The 18,185-nt window shown below is 35.0% G+C and overlaps 2 protein-coding genes across 3 annotated transcripts in view; both read left to right on the plus strand.

Annotated features, from left to right (window-relative positions):
* Positions 1–14,556, plus strand: part of LOC120345335 (uncharacterized) — a 31,398-nt gene extending 16,842 nt beyond the window's left edge. For both annotated transcript variants that reach the window (XM_039414747.2, XM_039414748.2), the window contains exons 13-27: positions 1,910–2,072; positions 3,252–3,365; positions 3,819–3,867; positions 4,433–4,506; positions 5,443–5,558; positions 6,013–6,145; positions 6,570–6,677; positions 7,253–7,396; positions 8,301–8,481; positions 9,034–9,178; positions 9,739–9,923; positions 10,392–10,546; positions 11,082–11,154; positions 11,730–11,882; positions 12,490–14,556. In XM_039414747.2, the coding sequence (XP_039270681.2) occupies positions 1,910–2,072; positions 3,252–3,365; positions 3,819–3,867; positions 4,433–4,506; positions 5,443–5,558; positions 6,013–6,145; positions 6,570–6,677; positions 7,253–7,396; positions 8,301–8,481; positions 9,034–9,178; positions 9,739–9,923; positions 10,392–10,546; positions 11,082–11,154; positions 11,730–11,882; positions 12,490–12,560 (1,864 nt within the window). In that variant the 3' untranslated portion in view covers positions 12,561–14,556. The remainder of the gene's footprint in view (positions 1–1,909; positions 2,073–3,251; positions 3,366–3,818; positions 3,868–4,432; positions 4,507–5,442; positions 5,559–6,012; positions 6,146–6,569; positions 6,678–7,252; positions 7,397–8,300; positions 8,482–9,033; positions 9,179–9,738; positions 9,924–10,391; positions 10,547–11,081; positions 11,155–11,729; positions 11,883–12,489) is intronic.
* Positions 14,557–16,038: 1,482 nt separating this feature from the next.
* On the plus strand, positions 16,039–17,911 carry LOC120345338 (T-complex protein 1 subunit theta-like). The gene has a single exon (XM_039414753.2). The coding sequence runs from the start codon at positions 16,104–16,106 to the stop codon at positions 17,754–17,756; it is 1,653 nt and encodes a 550-aa protein (XP_039270687.2). The 5' UTR covers positions 16,039–16,103; the 3' UTR covers positions 17,757–17,911.
* Positions 17,912–18,185: the final 274 nt, after the last annotated feature.

Consider the following 18,185-nt stretch of genomic DNA (forward strand, 5'->3'; position numbering starts at 1 on the left):
ACTCTTGAGGAAACATTCAGAGCCAAATGACTTTCAAATTCTCTGTTAAAGAGGCGCTGAGTTTGTCTTACTGTTTATATGCTTCTTGCCAAACAGCAATTTTGCACCTCATTTTGGGTTAATCACCTCGTCATTCTGTGAGTTGATAAAAACTGCAAACGATACCTAAATTTTACTACTTATCCATACGCTGTTTTCTGAAGAAATGAACGTTTTATGATAACTACCTGAAAAGCAAATCGAAATTAAAAGTGTATACTTACTTTTGAGACACCCTGTATATTTTATATCTATTTTAGAAGAGTCCTATTTTAATCAGATATCTTAGCAGGACATTAAGTCTTCAACAGTCAAGATTTCAAAACAGCAACATTGCAGTATTGTATAGTCTGACAGATGGCAGTGGTATTGGCAGGACAGGTATAGTGCTTATGGAACCCTTTGATAAGTGTATACTCAAAATAAGCGTCAAGTCAGAAATTGAGTGATATTCTATGTGGTAAATCTTTAATGGAGTAGTGTTACTCATCTTGAATTCATTTCCATTGTTATGTAAATAATAACTCTGAGAATGTATTGATTTTTATATGTATTTAATAAACGTATATTCCACCCGCAATAGATAATTTCTCTATTAATAATTATGATTATGAATGTCTGTATCCCATTATTTTGGTGTTCTGGAATTTTGCGTTGTCATGACTTTTGAACGAATCAATATGAATTGCATTAACTGCTAACTTCTACTCAGTAAATCGCACATAACTTATGATTTTATTGTGAATATACTGTGTAAAATAAAAACAGTTAGTTTTTGTCACCTCAATTTAAGAGTAATATAAATTCAGAGAGAGTGATTTTTTTTAATTTGTCCAAACCCAAATCCTTGAGATGTTTAGACAGATATCATATTATATGGATTGCAATTCTAACTAATATCATCTGTCATGAAAAAATTCTAGTCTTGAACAGGTTCTCAAACTGGACCCTTGTCCCGTCATCCCCCCTCGAGGACTCGAGTAATGGCCGTTCACGATGAATACATTCATTTAGAGTAAATTGAATCTGATTCCTTCGATTCTCTGACTGTATTTATTCTTCGGCTTTCATGTATTGGCTTATATATTATTAAACATAGTGCAAAAAATAACTGATCGAAACGAGTTAACGCAAAAGTTTCTTGAAAGCAACAAGATTTCATTTATTGGATTACACATACCAATACATATACTTACCGTATATATTATTAAACGTGGTGCAAAAAATAACTGCTCGTAACAAGGTAACCCCAAACCAGATAATCTTGTAGAAGACCAGGGGCCAATAATAGTATTGAGTGAGTGTCCTGGGAAAGGGGCCTTGGATTAGAGCTAGGATCTGAAGCCTGAACCCGAATTTTGGGTCGGGTCTGGCCTGAAATGTCAATCATTACGTTCGGGTCGGGTCGGGCTTCTCTATCGCTGACTTTTTTTTCAAATAAATAAATGTTTATAAAAAATATATACCAAAATTATATGTGGATACTAAACTAAGGAATACTTGTTATAAAAGAAATAATTTGAATAAAACAGAGAAGAAGCTGTAATTGACATTTCCATGACCTTTTAACTCCTGAAAATATCCATTGCAAAATTTTCGGGGCTTATTTTAAGAACTACTAAATAAAATATGAAATATCGGGTTTGCTTCGGGCTTGGGCCTGCAAATCCAGTTGATCAGTCGGGCTCGGGTCAGGTTTAATACCCACGGGCCCGGGTCGATCGATCTTACCCGATCCCGATCTTACCTCTATCATGGATCATGAAAGTCTGAGAACCATTGGTTTTGAGTAAAATTTCCTATTCTCTGATCTGCTGTGTTAGAATATTCTTTTCTGCTTTAACTTTTTATCCAACTTTTTCCATATCAGATGTGGATCGCAACATTGTCGTGGATTCATTGGCGGAAGAGATCAATGTTCTTTAGCTTCAATCAATAACAATGAAGATTTGTCTTCTGCTCAACCATCAGTCAGTGTTAAGTCTGCAAAACTCGGATTGAAACGCACAAAAGGAGCATCGCGTCACACGAAGGTATTTGTAAACTTCGTTTCATTGTAGATTAACATACAAATATATTCATAATTTGCAAACCGATACCTTGTCTGTGATTCGCTAAGAGAATGACCAAGCCAGACGTTTCCCAAACTGGAGTACATGCAGGGGCGCAGCCATCAGGGCGGTTACATGGGTCGTAACCAGTGGTGGGATTCAACCGGTTCGCTCCGGTTCTATAGAATCGTCTCACAGAATTTTATGAGATCAGCGAACCGGTTAGCACTACTGGTTACTGTCAATGTTTTGTTTGTAACAGAACCAGCTGAAAAATATGACTTTTGTGATAGAACCGGCTGACAAAAAATATAAATCCCACCACTGGTCGTAACCCCTCGTTTGAGAATTTTTTTTCATGCGAAATTTCTTCCACAAAAAGCAACAGCGTCGTTTTACGGTCGCGCATCATGGTTTCGTGGTCAAAACGATATTATTCTGTGTATTATCACCGTAGCGGAATTAACACTGCCAGACTTTTTTCGTCTTTACGATATGGTCTCTTTTTTATTTGACGCTGATAATGATAAATAACAATGCGTAATTGTTGATTGCAATTCAGTAAGGTGTATTTTCTTTTCTCTGTATGAAACAGACATGAAACGAATTTAACTGCTGTTATGGGCTCTTAAAAGGAAAGAAGGGTCAGTGGCGTAGCATCCACCCCCGCGGTCTCGGGGGGCCCACAGCGCAAAGGGGCCCAAGCAGTTAGAATTTAGAAATTTAAGCCGCAAAACCAAAAGCTGCATTGCAAAACCAGTAATGCACATCTTATAACGTTGATGTTAGTTCTGCTCAAATCGTTTTGTTATGTAACAATGCCAGGGAGTCGTCGATTTTCGGCGTCTTGTGGTTTGATCGCACCGGCAAAATTACGAAGGCTGTCAGAATGATGTCGAAAGCAAAACCTCTCAGTGGCGCACAAAAACGCAGAAAAGGGGCAGAAGAGAAAAAACGTATAAAAATAATCAAAGTAACCAGGATAAACGGCAAATTTTAGGTTACTATTGCCTTTTTATAGGGACATGTTATTAAAGCAAAATAGGTTTTATTAACATAAATTTACAACTGGTCAGATTATGGTTTAAGTAACAAATTAATAAAAAGTGCATGAGAATGAACATTAGCAGTAAGTATGCAATCAATTATATTTTATGACAGGATGATGATATTGGAACGAAAGAATTCAGTATCCTGCAGATGAAGCCAATATCAAAACAAGATAAAGAATTCATCAGATTCCGACAGTTATTTCTTCTTCGCAATTTAACACAGGTTAGAAATTTTTCGTTGTATCATATTTTTGTTTAATGAATGTTGGACTAAATTTGCTTCTAACACAGTATTCTGTATTATTGTCAAAGTTTTACAATATATTAATATACTGTAGTTTACCTTTTTTGAGATCTTTTCACGTTAATGGAATTAAATTTTCTCGATTCCTTGGATACCAACTAAATATTTTTATTTGAGATTACTTTACTGATGCCAGAGTGTTTACTCAAAGTGCAAAATTGATTTACAACATTACAAGCGTAAAAATTTACTTATGTAGTAATAGTATAGTTCAGTTTGGGAAACCAATAACCTGAAACATTTGACTGTTTAGCTGTTCTAATACCTGACATGGACTGGACAGACAGTGAATAATTTGCAACATTATAAAGTTGTCATATCGAATTTCTCTTCCCTGGGATGATATCCTCATATTTATTATTTATATCACAGGTGAAGAAAAAAGAGGAACAACTTATGAAAGTGAAGAAAAATGAATCAGGTATATTTTTGAATGATTTCGTAATTTTGATGCTTTTGTTGTAAATACGACATCCCAAGTATCCACTCTTGTCAATCTCGTCTCAGTTCACGAGTTTATGATTTTCAACAGTCTCATTGCCTTTCTTGCTTTATATTCAAAAATTTCTGCATTCATAGGGCATACATTGACTCATTTGTTGATTTCTCAACCATTTATTCGAAAATCGTGACTAAATTTATGCAGCTTAGTAGATTATTTTTATAAAAAGAAAGAAAATTTCCATTTTTAACTGTTAATATTGGATTGAAAAAATAGAATTGATTTTTCAAAGTTCCTTGGATATGCAGCAAAATTCCTCCTTTTCAAATTTTTAAACTTTTTTTTTTTCAATCTTTATGGGGTCTGAGACAAAATTCTAACTAACATCATCAACTGCTTGCACATACCAAAGTAATTGGTGTGCACAATACTACACCAATTCTGAACACCATTAAATAATAACAATGAAGGTAACTGAGAGATGAAAGGTAGGGAAACTTTCTTTACATGAAGATAAGTTTTTTATACAAATTCTGTTATTTAGATGACTCATCAGCAATGTCATCTTCTAACACCAAGTCCAAGTCAAAACTGAAGAAAACTCAGCATTCAAAAGAGGTGAGCTTAAGTTCTATTGGTAATCCTTTCTCCATAACTAGTTTCAATTTAATGATTTTTCATTTTTTTTTCTGTTGGACAGGAATGTCCATGGGGGATTTAAATATTTGAATCGATTCAAAATTATTTATATTCGATATTCTGAATTTTATAAAAAATTTCAAATAGTATCTTTTGAATAATAAAGTCTAAGAGTATAACCGAATTTCATTCCTGAAAGTTGTGAATATAGAAAATCAGTCATAACATTGTTTATCTCAGGTTTCTTGATTTTCCTAATTTAAGCTCATTGGTTATAACTATCGGTAGAGGTTATATTTGTGTTAGTGTGCAAGACTCTTTAATTGCACATCATTGATTATATATTGATTTCACATTTTCCTCGTCAAACACAACGCAATTTAGAGTATATTTAACATTCTAAATTCAAAAGTATTATTTTTAAAGTGTACTTGAAATAGTTGATTATTCGGATTTGACCATCGCTACCATTGAATGAATATTTATCTAAACATATTTGTAACTTTTATATTATAATATTTATGTGTATCATTCATTACTGTTATAGTATATTATAATCAACATGCCCAAATTTGACAATACACAAATAAATCATTCTTCTTTGTGAAAATGATCACTCGGTCATTTAAGTTGGAACGGACTTAATTTGTTTGTTGTCTTGCGTGGTATCAAAAGTGACAGACTTTAGTACCAAGTTCAGCTTCAGATTTACTGTTTAAAATTTTGGTCTTACTCGTAGTCGCCATTACTGTTGGAGAATCATCAAAAAAGAAAAAGAAAATCTGCGATTGTATTCTGCTGAAGCATCAACTGAAAAAATCTTGCTTCTTTTATAATCTATTATTTGAGTTTGGATCCCATATTTACTTATTTATATTTATATATAAACTTATCTTTTGCACTTTAATTTCATAGGAAAGTGAAAAAATCGAAGCAGCATTAACAGAAATGTATACTGCCATTGCAACATGCAAAGATCAGAACGGAGTATCAGTTGCAATTCCATTTATGAACTTGCCATCGAAAAAGAAGTAATTTTTATTTGATTATTTTTTTATTGCAGTTGCTTTTTGTAGACCAGGTTACCAGCCTGTTCAGTGCAGTAGGCCTTCTGATTGAAAGTTATGAACACCATTAAATGAAAGTAGTTAAAACAGTACAATTGGTCTCTAATGGAAGAAATGCTTTTCGTCAAAACTACACACAGAAATTGCACCCCTTACTCAAGAACACACAATGTTTTATTTTCTTGATTTTGTAAAGGTACTAACTTGAAAAATCCTTTAATGAAAATAAACCTATTCATTCATATAAGATCTCTCATTCCCCGTAGAAGTATATTAAATTATTATATGAAAAATTCCGGGTATATTTTTCATCATGTAAAACTCACAGATCCCCCTAATCATTCTGTGAAGCCCTGGTTGGAAACCGCTGTCCCAGATTACTAATAGATTCAGGGTAACAAAAACTTCTTATTTTCAGGAACCCAGAGTATTATGAAAGAATATCAGATCCCATTGATTTGAGTGTGATTGAACGAAACATCGTGTCTAATCATTACAAAGATATTGAAACATTTAATAGTGATGTTCAAAGGGTCTTCAAGAATGCTGAAGTGAGGACTTTACTAGTATATTTTGTAATATTCTAGGCCAGAATGAACCATGCTGTATAGTAAAGTTATTCTTGATTAGATAATTAAAAGAACACAATTGCTTTAATGGGTATTCATCACTGGAGATGTTTATAAAAAAGCTCACATTTTTAGATTCTCCCTTGTGTCCTACTTTATATTACGTATTATTTCAAATAAATGAAGTAGATTTATTGTGTAGTAAATTAAGTTTCATTATGCATTTAATTCAACAAAAATTTCATTTGAACAAATTAGAAATACAGTAAAATTTACAGAAATTTTTCGTTTGATCCCATATTTTAAAATTTGAATCTGCTCATTGGTCATTGAGAATTTTGAAAAATACTTTCATGGCTGTCTTTTTGTATATTTAATATTTGGTAAATTGCATTACAATATTTAGAAATATCATGGAAGAAAATCCACACTGGGTAAAGATGTTAGTCGTCTGCGTAAAGCATATGCCAACGCAAGAGGTGCTGCCATGTTGCTGCTTAACGGACACAAAAAGGTAATTATTTCGAGTTCCATAGTTCCATTAGTGATTCAGGAGCAGTTAACTTGCCACAAAACTTACAAGTGAATGATGAAGAATACTATATTTTTTTTTTTTTTAAATTTGGAGCGATGGCGGCTTAACTATGTTGACATAGCAAAGTAAAAATCTCAGTTGCAAAACCCATTTTCCCCACCTTACCTAATGTGTAATGATAGTGAAGTAGATAGTGCCAGAGCACAAAGATGCAGTTTCTTTCGAAATTAGTAGTATTAATCAGTGTCTGCTTGTCTAATTGTCCCTATTTGGTGTAAAAGGTGTGAAAACGCATTGTATGAAAATGTTGACGAAAATTTTGATTTTCATCTCTGATTTGAACAATCTAACTTCGTAAAATCACCCAAATTCTAATGTTTGCCGATACATGCAGTATTGTGAAAATACTTCATTTTTTGCATAAAAATAAATATCACTTGAGCTCATTTGTAATATGAATGTGGAATTTTCAAACTGTAAACCTAGAATTTCCTGGAATGTCTATATATTGTTTAGACTCAGATATGAACTCACAGCATTTAATCTGAATTCAGGTTGCAGCCTCGTCAGAACTATCGAGCGAAGAAGACATTGATGAGGCAGATGAACATATTCACAGAAAAAATGAAGATCATATTCGATGTATCTGTGGTATATACAAAGATGAAGGATTGATGGTACAATGTGAGAAATGCTATGTAAGTAGAAAGTTAAATATTATTAATCACATTAATATAATAGATGATTTATCAGAAAATCTCGGCTCTTGGTTCCTTCCAAATCCTTCAAATTTGACTGACATCTTGTTTTAACATGAGTTAGTGTAAAAAGCTTTTTATTGCGACCCACATTGATCCCTTTCGCGACCCAGGGGGGTCGGACCCCCCAGTTTAAGGAATTGCGCTCTAGATAATTTAGACTTTAATCTGAATATTATTTCCAGTGTTGATGACCCCAGGGTTAGTTTATTAGACCAGACCAAGTCGGTGTCACAGGTTGAAGATCTAAGGTTTAAGGCCTGACGGACGATGTATAAAATTCAGTAGACAATGGTAGAGAATATAGCTTCGATTTTCCTGAAAACTTAATAGGCATTTACCTATCACTAGCTGTTTTCTAGAGCCTTGTTCTGAGCAAACAAAATACTGTTATTAATGTTTATATTGTCAAAGAACTCTCATTTTCAATGTCACATGAATATAATTGGACACGGAGTGGACATATGGATTGTTTTGTTATTATGTTGCTGTTGTTGTTCTTGTTCTTATTGTTCTTTGTCTCAGAAAAATATCGCTTTTCTCTTCGATTACTGGACCAATTGCTTTAAAATTTTCAGTGCTTGGAGATTTTTGCTAGAAGGCTATTACTTTCATTCATTTCTAATATTCCGGTGAGCTGTATGGGATTCGCTTTTTTGTGTGCTATGACATCATCAAAATTTGCCATCACATGGCGATTTCATGACAACATATTTGCCGATCACGTGCTCAGCGACCGATACTATTCCGTGTCCATATACGAGTATTTGAGCATCGCTCTCTTGTTATAATTATAACATATATTTGTAAAATCATCATTGATTGTTTGATCACAATACAATAGGTGTGGCAACATTGTGATTGTATGGGTGTGAAGCCAGGCAACACAGACTGTTACATGTGTGAAGAATGCGATCCTCGACCTTTCTCAAGAGAAATCAAGGTTATTCCTCCACCTCCCCACACTCCAACTGGACATACTTTTTATATGACATTGCTTCGGGACAATCTTCTAGTAAAACAAGGTTAGTATGTTTTCTCTTCTTAATCAAATTCACTTAAACAATTGTGGTTGAAGGAAGATTGAAATCCTATAGATCAATATTTCCATCTATAGTTTTTTTGCTTTTACAAGCAATTTGATTTGAACAAGAAATTCATGTATAACCACTTGATATACCTGACCCATTTATATTCGTATCAAGGGAATTACAGTATAATAAGTTGTATGTGTAAAAATTATTTTGTAATATTGTCTATCTGCGATAGTTCCTCATACCAAATGATACGATTGATATGTCTTAACCACAGAGTCGGGAATGGGTAGGATTGTTAGGATATTAACCCCTAAATTGAGTTTCTGTAGAACATTTGACTGGGAAGAGTTGTGAGAATTCCAAGTTTTACTCTACCCTTGTCTTCGTGCCTGATCACTTTTCCCAGCTAAGTTTTCATTTTTAAGTGAGTTTCTATGATAGGTTATTGAAGCAAATTCAAAATTATCTCTAATTTATCATTTCAATTAGTTGAAATTTAATTAAAGTAGTCCATTTTTTATGCTGTTTACCTATATTCAGGTGATTGTGCGTATCTGATGAGAGATCACAGATTACGTCAGAACAGCAATACTCTTTCTATGCGAGCATCAAACAGAAAACTTACTAACATTCCACAAGATAAACTTGATATTTTCCGGATCGAGCAGTTATGGACTGATGAGAGGTACGACTTGTATTATGAATTATAGCATCTAGTTTATGTTTATTCTTTTTCTATTATTTATACTGTGTTTTTATGACATTTTCCTGATCCATTGAGGAATTTATTCTGTACTAACATACCACAGTATTATATGTAGCACAATAGTTTAGAGCAAAGCTCATGAATCTAACCCTAGAGTTTGTATTTATTTGCTGGTAAAAGAGCCGGAGACGAAGTTTTATTTTGAACTCTCATGTGTATTGAGCCGGTACTCAGGTACACTAAGGCAATAATTTTATTCAGATTTTCCTTATTTTAGTTTTATTACGAGTTCGGGGACTATCTGTGTTAGCCAATATACCTCTGCCCATAGATTTCAGTCCCTTTACACAACTTGATTTAAAGTAGGCGAACAAAATTAGTTACCTCCATATTGGCACACATACTTCTGGAGCGCCGGCAAAAATACAGATAATGTCATTTCAGAATTTATTGCATAATTCACCACCAAAAAGAGAAATACTTGCTAGCATAAAGACATGTTGGTTTAACCGTTATTTTTCTTTTTTTCTTCTATACAGAGGTGACAAATATGCATATGGTCATCATTTTCTGAGACCACATGAAACTCATCATTCTCCCTCTCGTACATTCTATCACAACGAATTATTTGCTTCTCCTTTTAATGAAATCATCCCATTAGAAGCAGTTGTTGGATTATGTTGTGTGATGGATCTTTATACATATTGCAAAGGAAAGCCAAAAGGTAAATCAATCTTTAATTTCATATGTAAGCTATATTATTATTGACACCTTCACTACTGCTGGCTACGATCGTCGACATACGCACAAGGTTACTTGCAGTTATATGTCTTTTGTCAATAAAATGTGGGGTATTTTCAGTCCTCCAATCTGCAGCGAAGGGTACATGAAATATGTAGGAAAATTCAGCAGTGGGTTAAGAGTTAAGATTTGTACCAAACGTAGCTTCGGGCGTGGTACTGGCTGATTGCTATGTAATCACTTACTATTTTGAAAATTTTTTATTCGTTCTGACCACTCGGTAAAAGATCATGCCATTGTCGAGATTTCAATATTTATTACAAAAATTTAGCATTATATTTATTTCGTAATTTCGATTATATGGTGTGCTTGTTAGATAGCCAACGAAATTAGATAACGAGATTTTTGGTTTCTCAAAATTGCTTGAATTAAAATATTTCTATTCCACTAGATTACAAGATGTCTGACATATTCATTTGCGATTTCCGAGTGGATAAAGCAGCCGGCTTATTCACAAGGATTACGAAGAAACGTTTTCCTATCTGCACCAAACCCCATGTGTTTGACATGTATAAGCATAGAATATGTCCAAAGAAGAATTTTCAAGTATGTATGATTTTTCATATGCTACCATTTTTTACTCTTCTGTAGATTTCTATGTAGCCATGATGATGTGTGCAACTTCTCAATACAGGAGGGCCAGATACAAATAACTGGGTAGAATCGCGGACCGTGCTTTTATTTAACATAGGCTCCTAAAGAGTTACAGCACGAAAATTTTGGCTATTGACCTGACATGCGTTGTTCGCTTTGCACAAGCTAGCTAGCTGTTAGGGCATTGTAACGTTATAAGCACTGATAAGAAATGGGATTAAGCAAGGCTTTGCATCGCAAAGGGATGAGAATTACTCACACATACCAGATTAAACTAAATGAACACTTTGTTTCGCAGGCGCACTCTATTCAAAATTGGCACTTTTCTGCGAGCTGTACGATTTTTCCTTGTTGGCTGCATTTGGGCCGCAGGTTGCAAACCCTTGATGTAGCTCATAAATTTCACATTTTCAATCTATGTAGCTTCAAGGATTGCTATAAACCTGTATATTTAATACCAAATATTTTTCAACTAATTTTCAAACAGCCACATCAAGTTCCAGAACACTACAAAAAATCATCAGGGCGGCCACCTGCGAATACTGAATCATTACATGAAGGTATAAAGTTTTTAAATTTGTTTTCCAATAATTACCTTCAGGAAATGTTTCACTTTTAAGTAAGTTTATTCATATTCGAGCAATAGATTCAATCGTATTTGTAATTCATATATCCTCTGAAAAAAATCAATTTTTGCCTTTTTGGCACCGCCACACGATGCTCCAGAAGTATGCGCACCAAGATGTCGCACAACCTGAATTCTAACCGATACACACATACTATGTTCAGGTCGTGCGCCATCTTGGTGCGCATACTTCTGGAAGTCCGACATTTTGCCCCTTTGGCACCGCCTAACCTGTCTTATGAACAAATTTAACAGTGCAATGTTGGTTATCAATTTTATTTTATTCATAAATCTACCCCAACCCTGCATTTCCTTTGCTTTTACTTTACAATATAAGTTTTAAAGTTGGTTTTTGCGTTTATAAGAAGCTTAAAGAAATCGAATTATACCCAAACTGGGGCGCCCAATAGATCACTTCTTTTCCCTGCATGGGACATTTTCATTTTATTAAAGTACCTGTATATTTTATTTGATGTCAATTATACAATGAAACACTATTTTTATTTACAGATGTACAAAGTATAGATTCTGAGTATTGCCACGTAAACAATAACGAAACGGAACATGAAGATGACAATAGAGATGAAATACATGTTGGGTCTTCTATTTGGAGAAAAAGACAAAGATTGAATAGAATTGCTCACCAGCTCTTGAGTAAACAAGGTAATAGTTATATTGTTTAGATATAGTAATCGGACAAAAAAAAACATATAAATCGGTTTGTTAGTTATTCTTGTATGGACAAATGCCCAAATCTTTACTGCTACTGAAGCCAAAGGCAATTTTATATGCCCACACCTTGATACTCATGTAGTATGTGAACCAAGATGGCGGAGACCGGAACGTAGTATGTGTACCCGGTTAGGGTTAGGCCATAATTTCTCGTACATTTACTACGTGAGTCACTTGGCTAGTCCCCGAACTCTTAATAAAACTAAAATAAGGAAAATTGGAATAAAATTATGTCTTAACTCCAACCTGAATGGTACACATACTACGTTAGTACCATTTAATGAAGTGAGATTTTTAAGAGAATTCACTTAGAACAATGTCACACATCTATTCAGAAATAAAGGAGACTCATTTCTAAGCGAAGTTATGCAATTCTACTCAGAAGTTACTCATTACTCAGTAAAGTTACACACACTCATAAATTTAAAAGACCTATTTCAGTGACATAGGTTTTATTTGTGTATATGTTAAACATGTCCTGATGTAAACAATTTTGTACAGTATACTTGTAAAATTTAATTTAATATCATCGAAACAGCTGATGTCTCGTATTCGGTGGAGCCCGGGAATACTAAACGTCAGAGAAAGAAATCTCAGCTATCAGTGTAAAGTCTCAGTCAAAAAAGATGGAAGGACACAAACTTTGTTTCATGTGAATGAGGGTTACGCAAAGAATAATAATCCATACAAGATAACCTGGAAATGTGTTTGTATAATATTGAAGCTTCTTCTGTGCAAAGGCCAAAATTGCTCATTTTTTTATTCTCGCTTCGACTAAATATTTTGGGAAATTTCCCTAAAGTTCACAGACTATTTTATAATGTTGAATTTATGATCGACTTCTTGGGTATCTGGAGTAGATTTGAATGGAACTTGCACGCAGTCTGTACTTGTCTGAACTCTCCTTCTTGGGTAGTTTCAGTATTTTTTCTTCTTTCTTTTTTTCAGCAGTATTTTTTCTTGTAATCATCCTGTTGTTCGCGCACTTAATCCCCTGCATGTCAATTACTCATCTTTAGATTGCTAGCCTGGTACTATGTGATGAATTGTTGGCAAAGTAGATTGAAGCTCTATCCGCCTATAAAGTTCGTCTACCTGAAGTTTATCATAGCTGGAAATCCTACTCACCATACATAAATGACTTTCTGATTGACGGACATTTTTGGTGTTCCTGAAGTATGCGTACCAAGATGGCGGACACCAGAACGTAGTATGTGTAGGGTTGGGCCATAATCTTATTCCAATTTTCCTTTCTTTAGTTCTGTTAAGAGTTCAGGAACTAAACAAGGGACTCCCATAGTATTTGTACCTGAAACTATGGCCTAACCCTAACCTGATACACATACTACGTTTTAGTGTCTGCCATCTTGGTATGCATACTTCATAAGTACCCATTTTGTTATAAAAACCTTTCATTAACCTCGTTAGATTACTCATGATTAGACAATTGTGTTGTACTACCTTCAGATTCTGCGAAGTAGAACTATGTTAGAATACTGTTTTGAATGCCAATTCTATTGTGAGTGTCATGGAACTTATACGCTTTACTAATATGCTACTTGTCCGTTTGCAGCATCCATGAATATAAATATATTATGTCACAAGTACCAAAAATAATGAATGATGAAATATTAGTTTATTGTTATGGAATCTGATCTTTGATGCAAGAAGATCGAAATGCATCAGAAATTTAGATACTTTTTATGATTAAAGTTGGCTAGTCGACCAAAGTTGTAAATGCAAACTTTTGCCTGAAATTGATATGTTTGAAGGATTGTGTATGTTTGTAATGTGAAACATATTTACAGAGATTCTGGTTAATATCTGTACTTAGAAATGGTGTGGTCTCCTAATGTAATGTTTCATTTTAGTTTGGAATCTGCCATAATTATTTGTTGATTATGTCAAAAATGAACGGTTCCAAGATTTTAGAATTCTAGTGGAGTGAGGAAAGAGTTTGTTGGTTGCTCCCTCAACTGATCTATTTTTACTCGTGTATCGGTAATCAAATTTGCTGTGTGGTGTATCGTATCATATGGAAGAGGAATGTAACATGTTTGAGCTTAAGATCCAGTTTAATGATATACAATTTGAGTGATACTTCTATGGATAATGCCAGTTACCTGTGCTGACTTTTCAGTTATTGTTAATCATGCTTTCAGCTGAACACTTTTCTGTATACTCCAATTATTATCATCGCTAGCCTCAATGCTCTGTTGCAATTTTGTTCCCCTTGGGATTCCCATATGCTCTTCACAAATATCTTGTATACACGTTTTAAATCAGTCTTTCATGTTTTAATCATTTTATGGTTCTTTCATGTTCCCTGCATAATTTTATGAACTTGCTCTGATCATTGATTAAGCTTTTCTTTTGTGCTATATTGTATAATGATTTTCATGCAGCTTTTAGAGATGTGCGCAGTTCTGCACGATCATAAATTTGTTGCTTTCAATGCTCTGTATGAGTGTGATGTATAATATACATATATATACTGTATGATTTTCATGATTTCCAGCGGTGTATATGCAAACCTCCGAAAGAGAAAAATGAACCTTTGAAGATATTGAAACCGTTTCTCCAAGCACAAATAAGCCTACAACAGAAAAAGAAGTATGTCAGGCAACCTATTTCAGATTTTTGGCGTGTGTCATTTTTTGAGACTTAAGAGGGTGCTTGATTCTCAGTCTGCAATATTGTTATTCAAAAAAATTGATTAAAGGTGCAGAAAGGTTGAGATATCGACAGGTAAGGTAACATTTTGAGACGCGACTTGCAGAAATGATTTCAACTAATATTAAGACGAAAACCGGGCACAAATACGGGAAACCATCTAATTATCGCAGACTCTATAAAGAAGAATATGTTAATGTATCACCAATGACTATCTTTAGTAATTTATTAACAAAAGAAAACATGGTTACCAACAATAAAATTATGTATAAAGGCTTCGGTATTCTAAATCTATAAATATACAAAACAAAGTTATAAGCGAGAAATGACGTTTAGATAGTTACACAAACAAGAGTATTCATAGAAGTATTTTGCGCCCATGGTATAACATAATGTTAACTACATACTGGAAAAGATACAAGATATTATAAATAAACGATAAAAAACATAGATGGCCAATCCAAGAAAAAATGATAACCGTACAAATACTCGCCACAAAACACTCCCATTTTTGCGCGTAGGAACTATAATGGTCGATCTTTCTGGAAAAAACGTTGGCCATGTTATGGACTCGAAATACTAACGCACGTTTCGTTGCGATGCGCGGGTTTCGCGTACTTTTGACTGTCATGTGCATTTCTTGTTTGTAGGTTTGCGGTGTACATCGTATTTGTGTGTAAATCTCATTATTTAGGGCCACCAAAGCAGTTTAAGTATGTTTTGATACATTAGCTATACTGATGTATGGAACGGGAAGATATAAAAATAAACGGGTTGGCAAGCGATTTTTTGACTTGGGGCTTTGCAGTCAGTCATGCGGTACCGGTACCGTAGTTAAATGCCTGTTGAATTGTAAATCCAGAAAGAAAATATTGAAAAAAGGGGTTGGCATGCATCAGTTGACTACATCTCTGAATGTTACAATTTACAGATACCGGTATAGGACACCCACGGCCACACATGCAGACAGTGAGACAACATACTGACATAGGCAGAAAGGGGTGTGGTTATATCGTACATTTGGATTTTGTTGCCCTGTGTCGACGTTGACCTTAGTCCTACAGTCCTGGTCGTCAGAAGGAGATTTATGAGCCCACAGTGTCATGTTCTATTCTAAGTTGTTAAAGTTATGAAATTTACCATAATTCTTAATAGAGTAATAACTGAATAATGTAATGTGTTGGCCATCCTCCTTTCCCCACCATTTCTTTAAAAATCTTCTGTTTTATATTTATACTACTGTACTAGCCCACTTACATCAGTTAATCGAGTCCACTTTAAACTCCAACGTTTTTCATAGTCAAAAAGGATACTCACTTCATTAAATTTGATTAACTATTACCGTACTGTATTAAGTTGATAAAGGCTTATACATATCATTATGACACAGTTTATATGTCAAAAGTAATAATTAATATTTTCTTCATTAGAAGGCTAAAACTATACTGCACTGTATTAGGATAAAATCAAAGTAACAAAATGGCTTTTAGAATTCCAAAAGCGCCGGGTTTTGCACAGATGATGAAAGATGGCGCGAAGCATTTTCACGGACTAGAAGAAGCCGTATATAGAAATATAACTGCTTGCAAAGAATTAGCAGCAACTACCAAGTCTTCATTTGGGCCTCATGGTATGAATAAAATGGTCATCAATCACTTAGAAAAACTTTTTGTGACAAATGATGCTGCTACTGTAATTAAAGAATTAGAAGTTCAACATCCAGCAGCTAAAATGGTTGTACTTGCCTCACAGATGTGTGAGCAAGAAGTGGGAGATGGAACAAATTTTGTTTTAATTTTTGCTGGGGCTCTTCTTCAACATGCGGAAGAATTACTTCGAATGGGATTGTCAATACCTGAAGTGATTGAAGGATATGAACAAGCAGGAGAGAAAGCTTTAGATATACTAAAAGACCTTGTTCACCGTGAAGTAAAAGACCTTCGTGATCGAGAGGAAGTTGCAAAATCTCTGCGCACAGCAATCGCTAGTAAACAATATGGAAATGAAGATTTTCTTGCTGGTTTGATTGCTAATGCATGTGTTTCAATTCTGCCTCCTGAAAGTCTAAGCTTCAATGTAGACAATGTTCGCTCAACTAAAATTCTTGGTGGAGGAGTGGGCGGCTCGAAGCTGATCCATGGCATGGTGTTCCAAAGAGAATGTGAAGGAGATGTCACAAAAGTAACCGGAGCAAATATCGCTATATACAGCTGCCCTTTTGATATGCTGGCTACCGAAACCAAGGGTACAGTTTTGATAAAAAATGCTGAAGAGTTGAAGAATTTTAGCAAAGGCGAAGAAAACCTTTTTGAAAAGTATGTCAAAGAGATTGTTGATAGCGGCATTAACTGCATTGTTACTGGTGGAAAAGTGAGCGACCTCGGTCTCCATTTTGCAAATAAGTATAAGTTAATGATTGTCAGACTGCAATCGAAATTTGATCTAAGAAGACTTTGTAGAACTGTAAAAGGCACTGCTCTACCAAGACTGACTGCTCCTACACCCACAGAAACGGGCCATTGTTCCAGTGTTTGCACAGATGAAGTAGGAGACACAACTGTTGTAGTATTCGAAAAGGCACAACAAGACAGAAGTGCTGTATGCACACTTGTTTTGCGTGCAGCTACGGATAACATAATGGATGACTTGGAGAGAGCTGTAGATGATGGAGTAAATAATTTTAAAGTTTACACAAGAGATCGCCAGCTTGTTCCTGGAGCTGGAGCCACAGAAATAGAGCTTGGCAAGAAAATTTCTTCATTTGGTGAGTCATGCCCAGGACTGGAGCAATATGCCATTCAAAAATTTGGTCAATCTCTGGAAGTGGTCCCTCGTGCACTTGCTGATAATGCGGGCCTCAATCCAACTAAAATAGTGTCGGAGTTGTATGCTGCACATCAAGAAGATGGCAACGCAGCCATTGGAGTTGATATCGAGGAAGGAGGTACCTTGAATGCTTCTGAGGCATGTATATGGGATTCCTATCTGGTGAAATATTGGGGAATACGTCTTGCTACGAATGCGGCGATCACTGTGTTACGAGTAGATCAAATTATTATGGCAAAGCCAGCAGGTGGCCCGAGAGCTCCCAAGAAGCAAGGCGACTGGGACAAGGATCCAGATGAAAACTAGACATTAAAACGTGAAGGGTCAAGTGCTACCTGTGTCATCTACCCGAAGCTGGTCCACATCGAAAGTGTTTGTGAATTATATTCTGGATGTTTTTGCATGAATTTTGTAGAACTTTCGTAGTATCGGACTGCTCAAATATAAATCAGCTCCATCCATTTCTTCGAATTACTAGGGATGTTTGAACTTGACCTACTTCATATTTGAACAAATCTTGTTAGTTATTTTGAGTTTTAATTGGACAAGTTCTGTGGTAGTTTGAATAGGGTGTTAAAAGTAATATTTCAACTAGGGCTGTTAACCCTTTTCGTGCGGTGGGCATGTATACGTACCAACGACAAAAGTCGCTAGATTGCGGCGGGTACGTTGATGTACTCCACTGTTTCATTTAGCAATCGGTCGCAAACTGTTGGTCCAGTTTTTTCGGGTTTT

This window comes from Styela clava, chromosome 8, assembly GCF_964204865.1.
Source record: "Styela clava chromosome 8, kaStyClav1.hap1.2, whole genome shotgun sequence".
Taxonomy (NCBI): Eukaryota; Metazoa; Chordata; class Ascidiacea; order Stolidobranchia; family Styelidae; genus Styela; species Styela clava.